This window comes from Cariama cristata, unplaced genomic scaffold (assembly GCF_000690535.1).
Source record: "Cariama cristata isolate BGI_N322 unplaced genomic scaffold, ASM69053v1 scaffold3579, whole genome shotgun sequence".
NCBI classification, from domain to species: domain Eukaryota; kingdom Metazoa; phylum Chordata; class Aves; order Cariamiformes; family Cariamidae; genus Cariama; species Cariama cristata.
In genome coordinates, this window is record NW_009635073.1 from 37,892 (window position 1) to 49,009 (window position 11,118).

Below are 11,118 nucleotides of genomic sequence, written 5' to 3' on the forward strand. Positions count from 1 at the left end.
GGCTGGCGTACCTGCCCGTCCTTCTGTTGGTCCTCCGTGGCTGGTGCTGGAGGTGTCCCTTTGGGGACAGGCCGCTGAGCGGAGGAGATGCTGTGGGGCTGAGAGCTCCCTGTTTGTATCCAGCGTGGCATAGAGCTGTCCTGCCTATCTGCTCCCCACGCTTGCCTGTGGATGGGACGGGGCAGGTCGGGTGAGGGGGGTGGTGGTGTTCATGGAGGTTCGGGACAAAGCCTTGCCAGACTGTGTGCAGTCAGCTTTGTCCAGAACCTGCTTCCTTGGAAGGAGCTGGGGAGTAACTCTAATATTTCTAGGAATCAGACAGTGAGCAATCGGCCTACAAAATCCAGTTGCTGTGACTGTTACAAAGTCACATTATTATTTCATAAGCTGATCGAACTCCATCTTGACAGCTGTTATTTTCATGTCCTCATTGTTCATTTTGGAAAGCTTTTCCAGAACCTAAGGACTAGAAACCTTTTAATCTTCAGCTTCAACTTTTTCATGGCAAGTTTCATCCTTTTGGCAGTGTTATTCTAGCTCAGCTCTCCTCTCAGCATTCTGTCCCTCATACATTCATGGAGAACAATCGCATCCTTTCTGGTCCCTTGAGTTTCTAGGCAAGCTGTTTTAAATCTCAGTTTTGTAGGAAAGGCTCTCTGTTCCCTTACCTGTTGTAGCAGCTTTTCTCTGCACATCTTGTTAAGTTAGATAATTTTCTCTGTGTGTGAAGGATGAGAATAGTACACAGTTTTTCAGATGAGTTCTCTTCAATGCTTTGTATGAATGACATTGCTTGTTCCTTGTATGTACTGGAAGTACATGTACTCTTTGTAGAGTGGTATAGGAAGTACTATAGAGTATATAGAGTACATATAAGAAGTATATGTACTCTTTGTCTGAAGCATTGTTATCTTTCACGGATAATCACAAGATGACTGTAGTTGTATTCTTGAAATTATTTGGCATAGCATATTGGATAATGTTTTCTTGTCCAAGAGAATTCTAGTTTTCCTTTTGTGTCAGCCAGTCACTGTGGACTAGCAGAGTCTCTCTCTTGGTGCTTCCAAGTCTTTTTATACCTGGGGTACACTTTTTAGGGCTTAAAACTGACGTCTTCCCCAGACTGCCATGACCTTGCCCAGCATGGGCAGACAGCAGCCCAGTGGCCAGCGACAGGTCCTGTCACGTATCAGATCATGCTCTCCAGTGCCTGTATCTGGGCTTTGAGAGTGGTTGGTGAGGGCAAATGGACTAGTGCGAAGGCAGCTGATGCTATGGCACATCAGTGTGCTGTGGCATCGCTTCTGGGAGTCACTGTTTTGCCACCTTCCCATATTGAGATCTTTGGACTTATTCCTTTAACGCAACCTCTTGAGCTTCTTTTGTTGTGGCCCAGGAGGAAAGCTGGAGTGCAAAGCCAAGGAGTGACAGGTACCCTCCTGGTAATGAGTGAGCCACAGCATAGCCTGAGCAATAGCTGGGTTAGTAGCACTCCAGGAGCTGGAGCATTGTACCTGGGCTTCATGGTCCCCTGGAGCATCATTGATGCTGTTAGGGCCTGGCGCTGTGCAGGGAAGGTGGGGAAGGGGCTGGTAAGCTGTCTAGAAAGAGGATTGTGGTCAGGCGGGAATGAGCAGGTGCCTGTGTCCCTTTGCCAGATAGGAAGGAGTAGGGTAAGTTACAAAGTGCTTTGGGGAACAGGCTTTTGAGAAGGGGCGGTGGTCCAGCAGAATGGGGTCCCTTAAGGTGCTTGGCTAAGTGCTTAAAATGATAGGGTGTACGCGGGTGATGGTCTGACACTGAGTTTGCGGGTCGTTCTAGATCAATGGGGTAGACATGACAGAAGCCAGGCATGATCAGGCAGTAGCGCTGCTTACCGCATCCTCCCCCACCATCGTGCTGCTGGTAGAGAGAGAGGGTGCAGAGCAGCTCAGCGAGGGAGACTCACCAGGCGTGCCGCGAGTGCGCATGCACTCCCCACCGCCGCCCCTCAGCCATGGGGAGAGCCCACCGGAGGAGACACCTGCGCTGCAAAGGAACCATCTCTCTAAAGGCCTGGAGGATCAATATCCCATTGAGGTGAGTGAGTCTGTTGGAATATGAGATAGTGTAATCTTGGGTATTTTTCATTTGAAAAATTGGTAGTCTGATGAGGGCTGACCCACTGTGTCACTGGGGCATTGACACATAATGGGGAACCCTTTGTCCTGTGGGTGCTTACATTGTGCTTGCTCACGCAAAACATCCCTGACTCCGTGTTTTTCAGTGTTTGTGGTCTTTATGTCATATCCCTTATTGCCTTTCACTCTGCTTCTTGTTCCCTCAAGGAAATTCACCTTGTAAAAGCAGGTGGTCCCCTGGGACTCAGCATCGTAGGAGGCAGTGACCATTCAAGCCATCCATTTGGGATTCATGAACCAGGTGTCTTCATTTCAAAGGTAGAATTCTGTGTGAGCAGCCTAGCAGTGGACATTCCTGGGCTGTTTAATTATTGGGTTTAAGATGAAGAATTTTGATGCAAAAGTCTGAGAAGTACAGTATAGATTTAATTTTTAAAAAAAAAAGGGGGGGGAGGGATGCGTGTGTATGTAAAGAGTTAGCTTATACGAGACATACTGCTGCTGTTGTAGAAATCTAAATGACATGTAAAAGCTTGCAAACCCGTGTAATTCACGCTGAACTGTTTGGGGAGAGTTAGCTTTTGAAATTGCTGAGCTTATGTCAGCTTTTAATGAGTCCTGGAAAGAAGCAGGCATTTCAGAAAACCAGTCATTACTCAGAAGGTGTTAGTGGGATGACTGTGTAACTGCAAGGAAAAACAGAAGTGCTGTTCTGCATTCAGGCCAGTGTCCTTCAACCTGACATTCTCTTTCCAGTGATGGCATTAGCTGATGCTATTTAGAGACGGCACACAAGCCAGCCACTTGCTGCAACATCATTCCCTTTGCAGTCCCACACATCCATGCTTGTTGGATTAGGGATGTTAGAGAGGACACCTCAGCTCAGCCCTTTCTGCATCCATATGTCTCTTGTCCTTTGGACGTGCCGAATTTGTCTCCACTGACACCCATGGCTGCAAGTCCCAGAACATCATTACCTGTCGCCTGAAGAAGCACTCGTTGATCTGCTCTAAACCAGTGTCCCATTGGTTACACTGAGTGCTCCTCCATTCTTGTATTGTCGGTTTGGTAAATGGAAGTCCTGTATTCAGCTTATTCACCACCTTCAGTGTTGTAAACCTCACTCATTCTCCTTCCTCAGCTTTCTCTCCAAACTCGAGAGTTGTGGCCTTCATTTCTCCTCGCAAGGTCCTGCTCCATCCCCTTATTATTTCAGTTGCCTTTCTATGGACATTCTCTAACCCCACTATGTCCTTCTCAAGATGTGGCGTCACAGGATCATTCAAGTTGGAAGGGACCTGCAGAGGTGATTTGTTCTCACTGAAAGCACGGGGCCAGCCTAGATCAGCTTGCTGAGGGCCTTGTCTAGTCAAGTTCTGAGTATCGCCAAAGATGGAGGTCTTTTGCAGCCCCTCTGGACCCCTCTTCCAACATTTATTATGGTAAACGTTTTCTCCCTAATATCTAGTCAGAATTTTCCTTGTTCCAACCTGGATCCCTTGCCTCTCTCCCTATACCACTGTGTGCCTTTGAAAAGAGCCTGGCCTCTGTTTTCTCTGTGCCATTGTGTTAAGCAACACCAACATCCCCTTTAGCTTTCTATTCTCCAGAATTAAGAACCCCAGGTGTCTCTACCTCTCTTTGTACAATGTATTCTCGACACTCCTGTTCATCTTGGCCCTCCGCTGCACTCATTCCAGTTTATCGGTGTCCCTCTTGTGCTCCTGATGGAATATCACAAGCACAGATTAGTGGGGAATGATCACTGCCCTCAACTCGCTGGTGACACCCTCCGCTGTTGCAAGGGCACAGTGCTGACTTTGCTGTCTTTCACGGTATACTGGATGCAAGCCTCTGGCAAGCAACAAGCCTCCTGAAACAGCAAGTCTGTTGGACAGATGGGTGCCTCTGTCCCTTGCAGAAGTGGTTTCCAGTAGGTTTCACCTGGCGCTTCCTGTTGGTGCTGACGTGGTTCATTCTGGGATGGCTCCAGTGCCTCCTTTTGTGTAGTTTGCTTCATCTCATCTGCTACAAGGCACAATAGCTATTGTCGAGATGTGCGTCAGTAGAGAGAAGGACTCTTCCCTCTGTTGCCAGCGGTCTCAAGAGCCCACCTTTCCCCAGCTTGGGAGCCTCTGCTGTTTGCTTAAGCGTAGCCCCTAGCTGACCCTTCTTCCGTACAACATGGGGTTTGGACTCATCTCTGCAGGGTTTCTGCACAGAGCCTGTTGCTGTCCTGTTCATTTTCACTGACGCTGTGCAGTATGCTCATCTCATCCTGTAGCTCCTTCACCTGCGAGCTCGGCACCTTGATCAGAGGACACCTTCCACTGGTGAGGCCACCAGCAGCTGCAGGGAGAGGTCCCGGGCATTCACCATAGCCCCAGACCCTGGAAGTTGTATCCTTCCCCTAAAGCACCAGGGGTAATCCGGCTGGTGCTGGGGACCTTACCCTGTGGCATGTTGCCATCACCCTTGCACAGTTTCTGGGTCCCCTTCTGCTCTGCCTTGTTGGGAGCAGAGAACTGAACAGTCCTGAAGATGTGCGTGATCCTATCTGTCTTGATCTCAGTACCCTTTCTGATCATGCCCAAAATTTTGTTGGCTTTTTTTTGGCTCTTCATGTGGAGCCCATGATTTCAGAGAACGTGCAGCAAGGTCTCTGGGAACTTTCCTGAATTACTGTTTCTGAGTTCAGGGTTGTGTGTGCGTGGTTTAAGGTGGTTTTCAATAGACACATTGTCTGTGCTGAAGCTCATGCCATGTCTTTTTGTCCAGTTTTCTTGACCCCTTTTGAAGTTCCCCACCACCAAGGTGGTATTTGGCTACTGAAAACAGCACAGTATCATCTGCAGACCTGGAGATTTCACTGTTCACTACCTTTTTCAGGTCACAGATGGATGTGCTGAATATCGCCAGTCCTGCCCCGATCCCTCAGGCACCCCACCAGTGAATCTTTTGTGTTCTGAGCAGCAGCTGTCCAGCCCTGCCCTTTGTTTCTTCTCCTTTAACCAGCGTTCAGTCCATTAAGATGGCCTTTCCTCCCGTCCAGTGGACACAGCTTTTCTGGTAGCCGTCAGGTTCAGAACTTGTTAAGGGGCCATTTGGAAATCCAGAAGTATGTCTACCAGATTCCTTCCTTCATGTGTTCATTGTTTCTCTTACGGTGCTTCAGCAGGTCAATGAGGCAGGGTTTAGTTTTACCAAAGCCAAACTAGCTCTTTCCCGACAAAGCCTGCTTATCCACGTGCTCACAGATCTTAGTCTTTCTTTATTGAGTCTGTTGTTTTACCAGGAATAGAAGATTTCTTGCTTAGTAACTCTTCAGCTCTCAAGTTCCCCTCTTGAGCACTTCTTGAGGACTGGAGTTGGACTGACACTGTCAGTCCTGGTACAGTGGCCATTTGTAATGGTAGATGATGCACTTCCAACAGCCCTGCAGTTTAACATTTGAGTTCCTTCAGAGTTCTTGTAAGAAAGCTCTCTTCTGGTTACAGTCACAGGCAAAATAATGGAAAAGCTGATGCAGGATTGGTTCAGATGAAAGTGATAATATGAGAATATAGGAACATATCGAATGACACTTTAAAGCAAATCTTACTTCATTCTCTGCCAGTGTTCACAGACATGTTACCTGTTGGGAACTTCGGTTGCAGAGAGAGAAGTCAAGAGACCTCGGAGGATGTTGGAGGATAGCCTAGGGACACAATCAGTGTCTCTCCAAGGAGAGATGGAGTTTCCTTCTCTCTTTGCAATATTCCTTATTCTTTGTAGGTCATTCCCCGTGGACTGGCATCTCGCAGTGGGCTCCGTGTAGGGGACAGGATCCTGGAGGTCAACAGTATTGACCTGCGCCATGCCACCCACCAGGAAGCAGTGAATGCCCTGCTCTCCAACACCCAGGAGCTGACTATGTTAGTAAGGCGAGATCCACCACCACCTGGTATGCAGGTAGGTTCGGAGTAAGAGAACTGGGCGGGATCGCACCCTTCTTTATAGAAGGATTACTTTTGAAGGCAATTTCTTATCTAACTGGAAGTCTGGGACTAGGATATAATCAAACTTCTGGTTGAAATTTCCTTCTCTTTTGGCAGAATCCAGTCTCTTGTAAGTATATATCCAGTTAAGGCCTGTGGAGGGTCTCTTGCCGTGCCCATGGTGATCACAGAATGATCAGATTTTGTGAAGACCAGACCTGAACAGGAGACAGAAATACAGAAAAGGGCAGAGCCTCATCAAAAGGAATAAACTGTGCCAAATGAGTGAAAGGTCTAATGGGGGTCCTTTTCAGGGTATTTAGAATATGGCCAGCTACTAGGAGTGTTTCCTCAACAGTTCCAGTCTGAAATTGGCCCAGAAACAAGGAGACCTTCTCTGTGTTTACAGGAAATATGCATTGAAAAGGCTCCAGGAGAAAAGCTGGGCATCAGCATCCGGGGTGGAGCAAAAGGTCATGCTGGAAATCCATTTGATCCCACCGATGAAGGCATCTTCATTTCTAAGGTACCAGAGCACTAACTCTGCAACTTGGTTGCATGCAAGGACTGCTGGGGAAACAAGTGATCCCTGTGGAATTTGTTCCGTCTGCTCTCTCCACTTCTCACTGGGTACATCAGTTCTCCTGGAGTATTCTGCATCCGCTGAAGGAGGCGCATCTGTTTCCTTTTGTATTTCCTCCTCTACAACGGCTACAAAATTTCTTCTTTCATTTCCTATGTTTGCTTTTATTTTGCCTTGTGTTTTTTCTCTTGCCTTTTTTTTTTCTATAACAGGAACCTATACGTCTTTCCTTTTCCCCTCTATTCCTGTTGCTTACCCCAAGTGCTTGTGGCCTTTCTGCCCGCTCAAACATGAATGCTCTTTCCTCCTTTCATCAAAAGCATTATGAATTGCTCACCTTTCCTCCTGTGCCACACACTCTGTGTGTAATTTTTTTTCCCTTTCCTTTGTAAATGACTGCTTATGTGCATACTTATTTGTCCTGTCACTTTTCCTCAAGAAGTGACGCGTATTTTGTTTTCAACAATATACTGTCTATAACGTATGCTCCTCCTGACCCTTACCAAAATGTATTGCCTTTTCTTTCTTGTTAGCAACAGACTATAGTGATAAGTGATGCAATTTTTGGTCTTGCTGCTGACCAAAGGGGGACTCTGAATGTTCACATTAGTGTCGCTGTTCCCTTTTTAGCTGGTATGGTAGGGTAGAAACTCTGCTCTAGCTCTAGAGGTCTTAATAATCCTTGCTGGATGGTGGACACTCCATAATTGCCAGTTAATCCTTTCTAATAATTGGCTACTTTCAAAGAAAGAGCATTCTCAGCATTTGTTATTACTGGGATATAAATTCTTTATCTGAGTTTTAAAGTTAAAAGAGTAAATTCACTCTATCAAAGTAACAGTTGCACATTCAACTGCAGTATTTGTAATAGCAGTAAAAGAAAACCTAAGATTATTGTAACCGACAATTGTTTTTAATGATTAGGTTTGGTTTTTATCTCTCTTTCAATGTTACAGCATTTAGGGGTTTGGAAGGCTTACAGTTTAGCCCCATTGCAGGGTTAGTTTACCCTCCCACCCCCCCTCTTAAATAGTAGTTGTTTTACCCTGTGGAGAACCAAAGCACTGAACTTTTCTGCTCTCCCTTCAGCTGTGTTGCTTCAGCTTGATCTCTCTTATCTGTCCTAACCAGAGTGGTTTTCGTGCTTCTCTTATTTTGACTATATATTTCAAGTAACTGAGAGACAAAGTAGTGCTTTTTCTTCTTCCTCCTCTTTGGATGTTTGATTACTACTTTCTTTCTCCTTAGTTTTTCTTAATTTGTATTTCCATTGAGTCCCTTAATTGTAATTTCTTTTTAAAGTTGTAATTGGGTTCTTCCTTTTTAAAACCTTCTTGATGAAGTGTTACAAGTTGAATACCATGAGAAGTATAAATTATATCTACAGTTTGAAATTCATGATCTATCTCAGTGGGGATAGCTCGGTGTCCCTCAGCGACATGTCAGTAATACAGATGACAGTTGAGTTGGCATTAAGGACATTTTTCTACATTAACTTCAACTCCTCCCATTATTTCTGGGTGTTCTACTGTCACACTTATGCACTTGCTCTCCCTGGAAAAGAAATTGTGAGTACTCGACCTTTTTCCATTCAGCTGCATGTGACCACTTTTCCTTTACAGCCCTGAAGAAATTATGTGTAGGCATGCATGGCTGCTTTTCCTCTGCCCAAACCTAAAATTAAATAAATAGATAAATGCATGCAGCGGTTTTTTTCTCCTCTTTTTACAGGTACTTTATTAAACATACATCTGTGGGGTTTTTTCTCCAAAAGAGCTCTCATAAATCTAATAAACACCCATGCCTTTGGTTTGGTTTGTGTTTTTTTTGCCTCTCTGATCACAGGAATATTTGGTGTGCGGTCGTCCTTCCTTTCTTTCCTCCCTCTGATGTTATCTGTGCCTCCATCCTACCTTGATGACCAGTCATGCATGTCCTTGCATTTTCCCCACCCAGCAACCAACTTTGTGTGTACTTGCAGTCTCTTTATTCGCTTGTCATAGATCTACAGGCTTCGCTTGAGATCCCTGACACTGGCATATTCTTTCTGCAAAGCCCTTGTGTAGCCCTGGTAAAGCATAGTCATGTTGGTTCTTTGGCCTTGAGACTGGACCTTTGAATCAAAGCCGATCGTTTGTCTCTGGTGTTCCCAGTGAGGTCTGTCTGTATACCAAACGTACCAAGGTCTTCATTTGATCTAGCTTGGGTGTGTGTACCTCCCATTTTGTTCCAGGCTTTTGGTTTCCCATTAGAAAAAGTAATGCCCACTTGGTGATTCTCTTCCTTTCCCTAACGCACTTTGCGTCCTCTATTTCTGTCTGGTTCCAGAGAGCAGCTTCTGCTTATTGCCATTGTTCAATTTTTTGCTCACTCCCCCAGCTTGCATATTTCTCTTGAGCCTCATGTTTGCATGTGTTTGGGTTTTCGGGGTTTTTTTCCCTTTTCTCTCCCTTTGTACCCACAGCAAGTCCTGCAGTCTCTTTTCCCTGTTCTGAAGGGGAAGAAATGAATAAAACTCCTTGCCTTTACTGCCGTTGTTCTTGTGGCAAAGCACGCCCTTTTGTTCTCTCCTCAAACATACATGGATACTTGCAGTCCTTAAGACGAACTCTGGCTTTCGTGTGCCTTGTCAACATGCTGCATGTAGTCGCTTCCCCTGGTGACAACTTGACAGCTTGTGTACATGAGGCAAGTATGAGCTCTTGTGACTTGCTGAGGAAGGAAAATAGGAGTTGCATGTTATTTCTGTGAAAGAGGATGGAAAATGACAGACATGCCTAACTTGTTACACCTCTCTACCACAAAGACAGTGAAAAGTCTTTATGCCTCATTTATCTTTATCCACAAAAATTATCCCTATGCTTGCATTTTCCATCTCTCTCCCAACAAAAAATGATTACATTTTCCTTTCTGTGAAGATAAATCATAGATGCAAGAGCTTGCTTTCTCACCTGCATCGTTGACAAAACAAAGGCAGTTTCTTTCCTTGCGACAACACATTTCAAATACAGATTCTTTTTATCTCCCATAAGAGATCTCTTCCACACCTGTTTCCTCTACCAAACTGTACATGTTCTTGCTTTTCTACCCTCTCCGTAAGTATATATAAGTACTTCCAGACACTTTCCCTGATGTGTAGCTGCAGCCTTTTCTCCCTGTTTCCTTTGTATGCAGTCCTCTCATTCCTTCTTCCTGGTGGTCCCCATGCTCTCTAATCTTCTCTTACCTCCTTCGGTGATACCTTGATTCCTCCCTTTTGTTATAGGTGAGCTCTTCTGGGGCTGCAGCCCGGGACGGCCGTCTGAAGGTGGGAATGCGGATCCTGGAGGTGAATCATCAGAGTCTGCTGGGAATGACGCATACAGAAGCAGTACAGATCCTCCGAAGTGTGGGTGACGCGCTCCTTGTGCTAGTGTGTGATGGCTTTGACCCTAAGGCTGCAGCTGCCATTGAGGTGAGAACTGAAGTGCAGGGTGCCCTCGTAGTGTCCAGTGCCACAAGGATCCTAGCTCTTTGTTCACAGAAGATTGCTGGATTTTTCCAACCTTTTGCTGTAGGGGTTTGTTTGGGGTATTGGGTTTTTGTGTTGGTGGTGTTTGTTTGTTTGCTTGCCTTTTTTTTTTTTTTTTTTGAGGTCCCGGATTTCAAAGTCTGGAGGTGGTTGTCAGTTCATAAAAGCTGTTTATGTCTATTTTTTCTTGTGCCAATGTTATATTTAAAGTAAATGGTCTATCTGTTTATTGATGTTTGCCTTACCCCACAGAGAAACACTTACCCATATCAGTCCTGTGCCTTCTCAGCTTTCTTTTTTCAAGGCTTAGCAAGTAAGCTTTTTTATTCTCCACTAGAATATGTACCCAATCCCCAGTCACTTTCTCTGCTTTCTGTACCTGTTTCAATTTCTTAGATCTCAAGTTCTGTGAATAATTGACAGCTGAAACAAGTTTTCAAGCTGTGAAAAAGAACTTGCCTAGGATTGTCTTGGTACTCTGTATCTGGGAACTCAGAATATGGAATTTTTTGTATGGCACACTGTCGGCTTCCACCATGGTTTATTGCCTTTTTGCTTTGTAGATGTCCCCAGGAATTATTGCAAACCCTTTTGCTGCTGGTATTGGGCGCAAGAATAGCCTGGAAAGCGTCTCTTCTATTGATCGGGATTTAAGCCCTGAAGAACTGGAGATCCTGCAGAAGGTGAGTACTGCAGCTACAACTGGGAGAATGTTACGGAGTGGAAAAAGTTTCTGAAAATCTCTGTCTCCTTTGGTGCATGAGGTTGCAGGTGCTCCGAGTGGGGAGAGAGCACGGGGTGAAGTGGCTCTAACTTTGGTCTCTCCTAGGAGGTGGAAATGGTGAGAGAAGCAACTCAGTGGGAGAGAGAAGAAATGGAGAAAGTGGTGAGAGATTTTTCGTGTAGCAGAATCTGTTCTTGAGAGGG

At 45.5% G+C, this 11,118-nt stretch overlaps 1 protein-coding gene across 1 annotated transcript in view; it reads left to right on the plus strand.

Moving 5' to 3' along the window:
- LOC104167193 (protein scribble homolog) overlaps positions 1-11,118 on the plus strand; it is a gene marked incomplete at both ends in the record, with an annotated part of 59,675 nt that overhangs the window by 36,353 nt on the left and 12,204 nt on the right. The window contains 7 exons of the mRNA XM_009707379.1: positions 1,822-2,079; positions 2,328-2,438; positions 5,895-6,071; positions 6,507-6,623; positions 9,946-10,134; positions 10,755-10,874; positions 11,021-11,077. Of these exons, the coding sequence (XP_009705681.1) occupies positions 1,822-2,079; positions 2,328-2,438; positions 5,895-6,071; positions 6,507-6,623; positions 9,946-10,134; positions 10,755-10,874; positions 11,021-11,077 (1,029 nt within the window). The remainder of the gene's footprint in view (positions 1-1,821; positions 2,080-2,327; positions 2,439-5,894; positions 6,072-6,506; positions 6,624-9,945; positions 10,135-10,754; positions 10,875-11,020; positions 11,078-11,118) is intronic.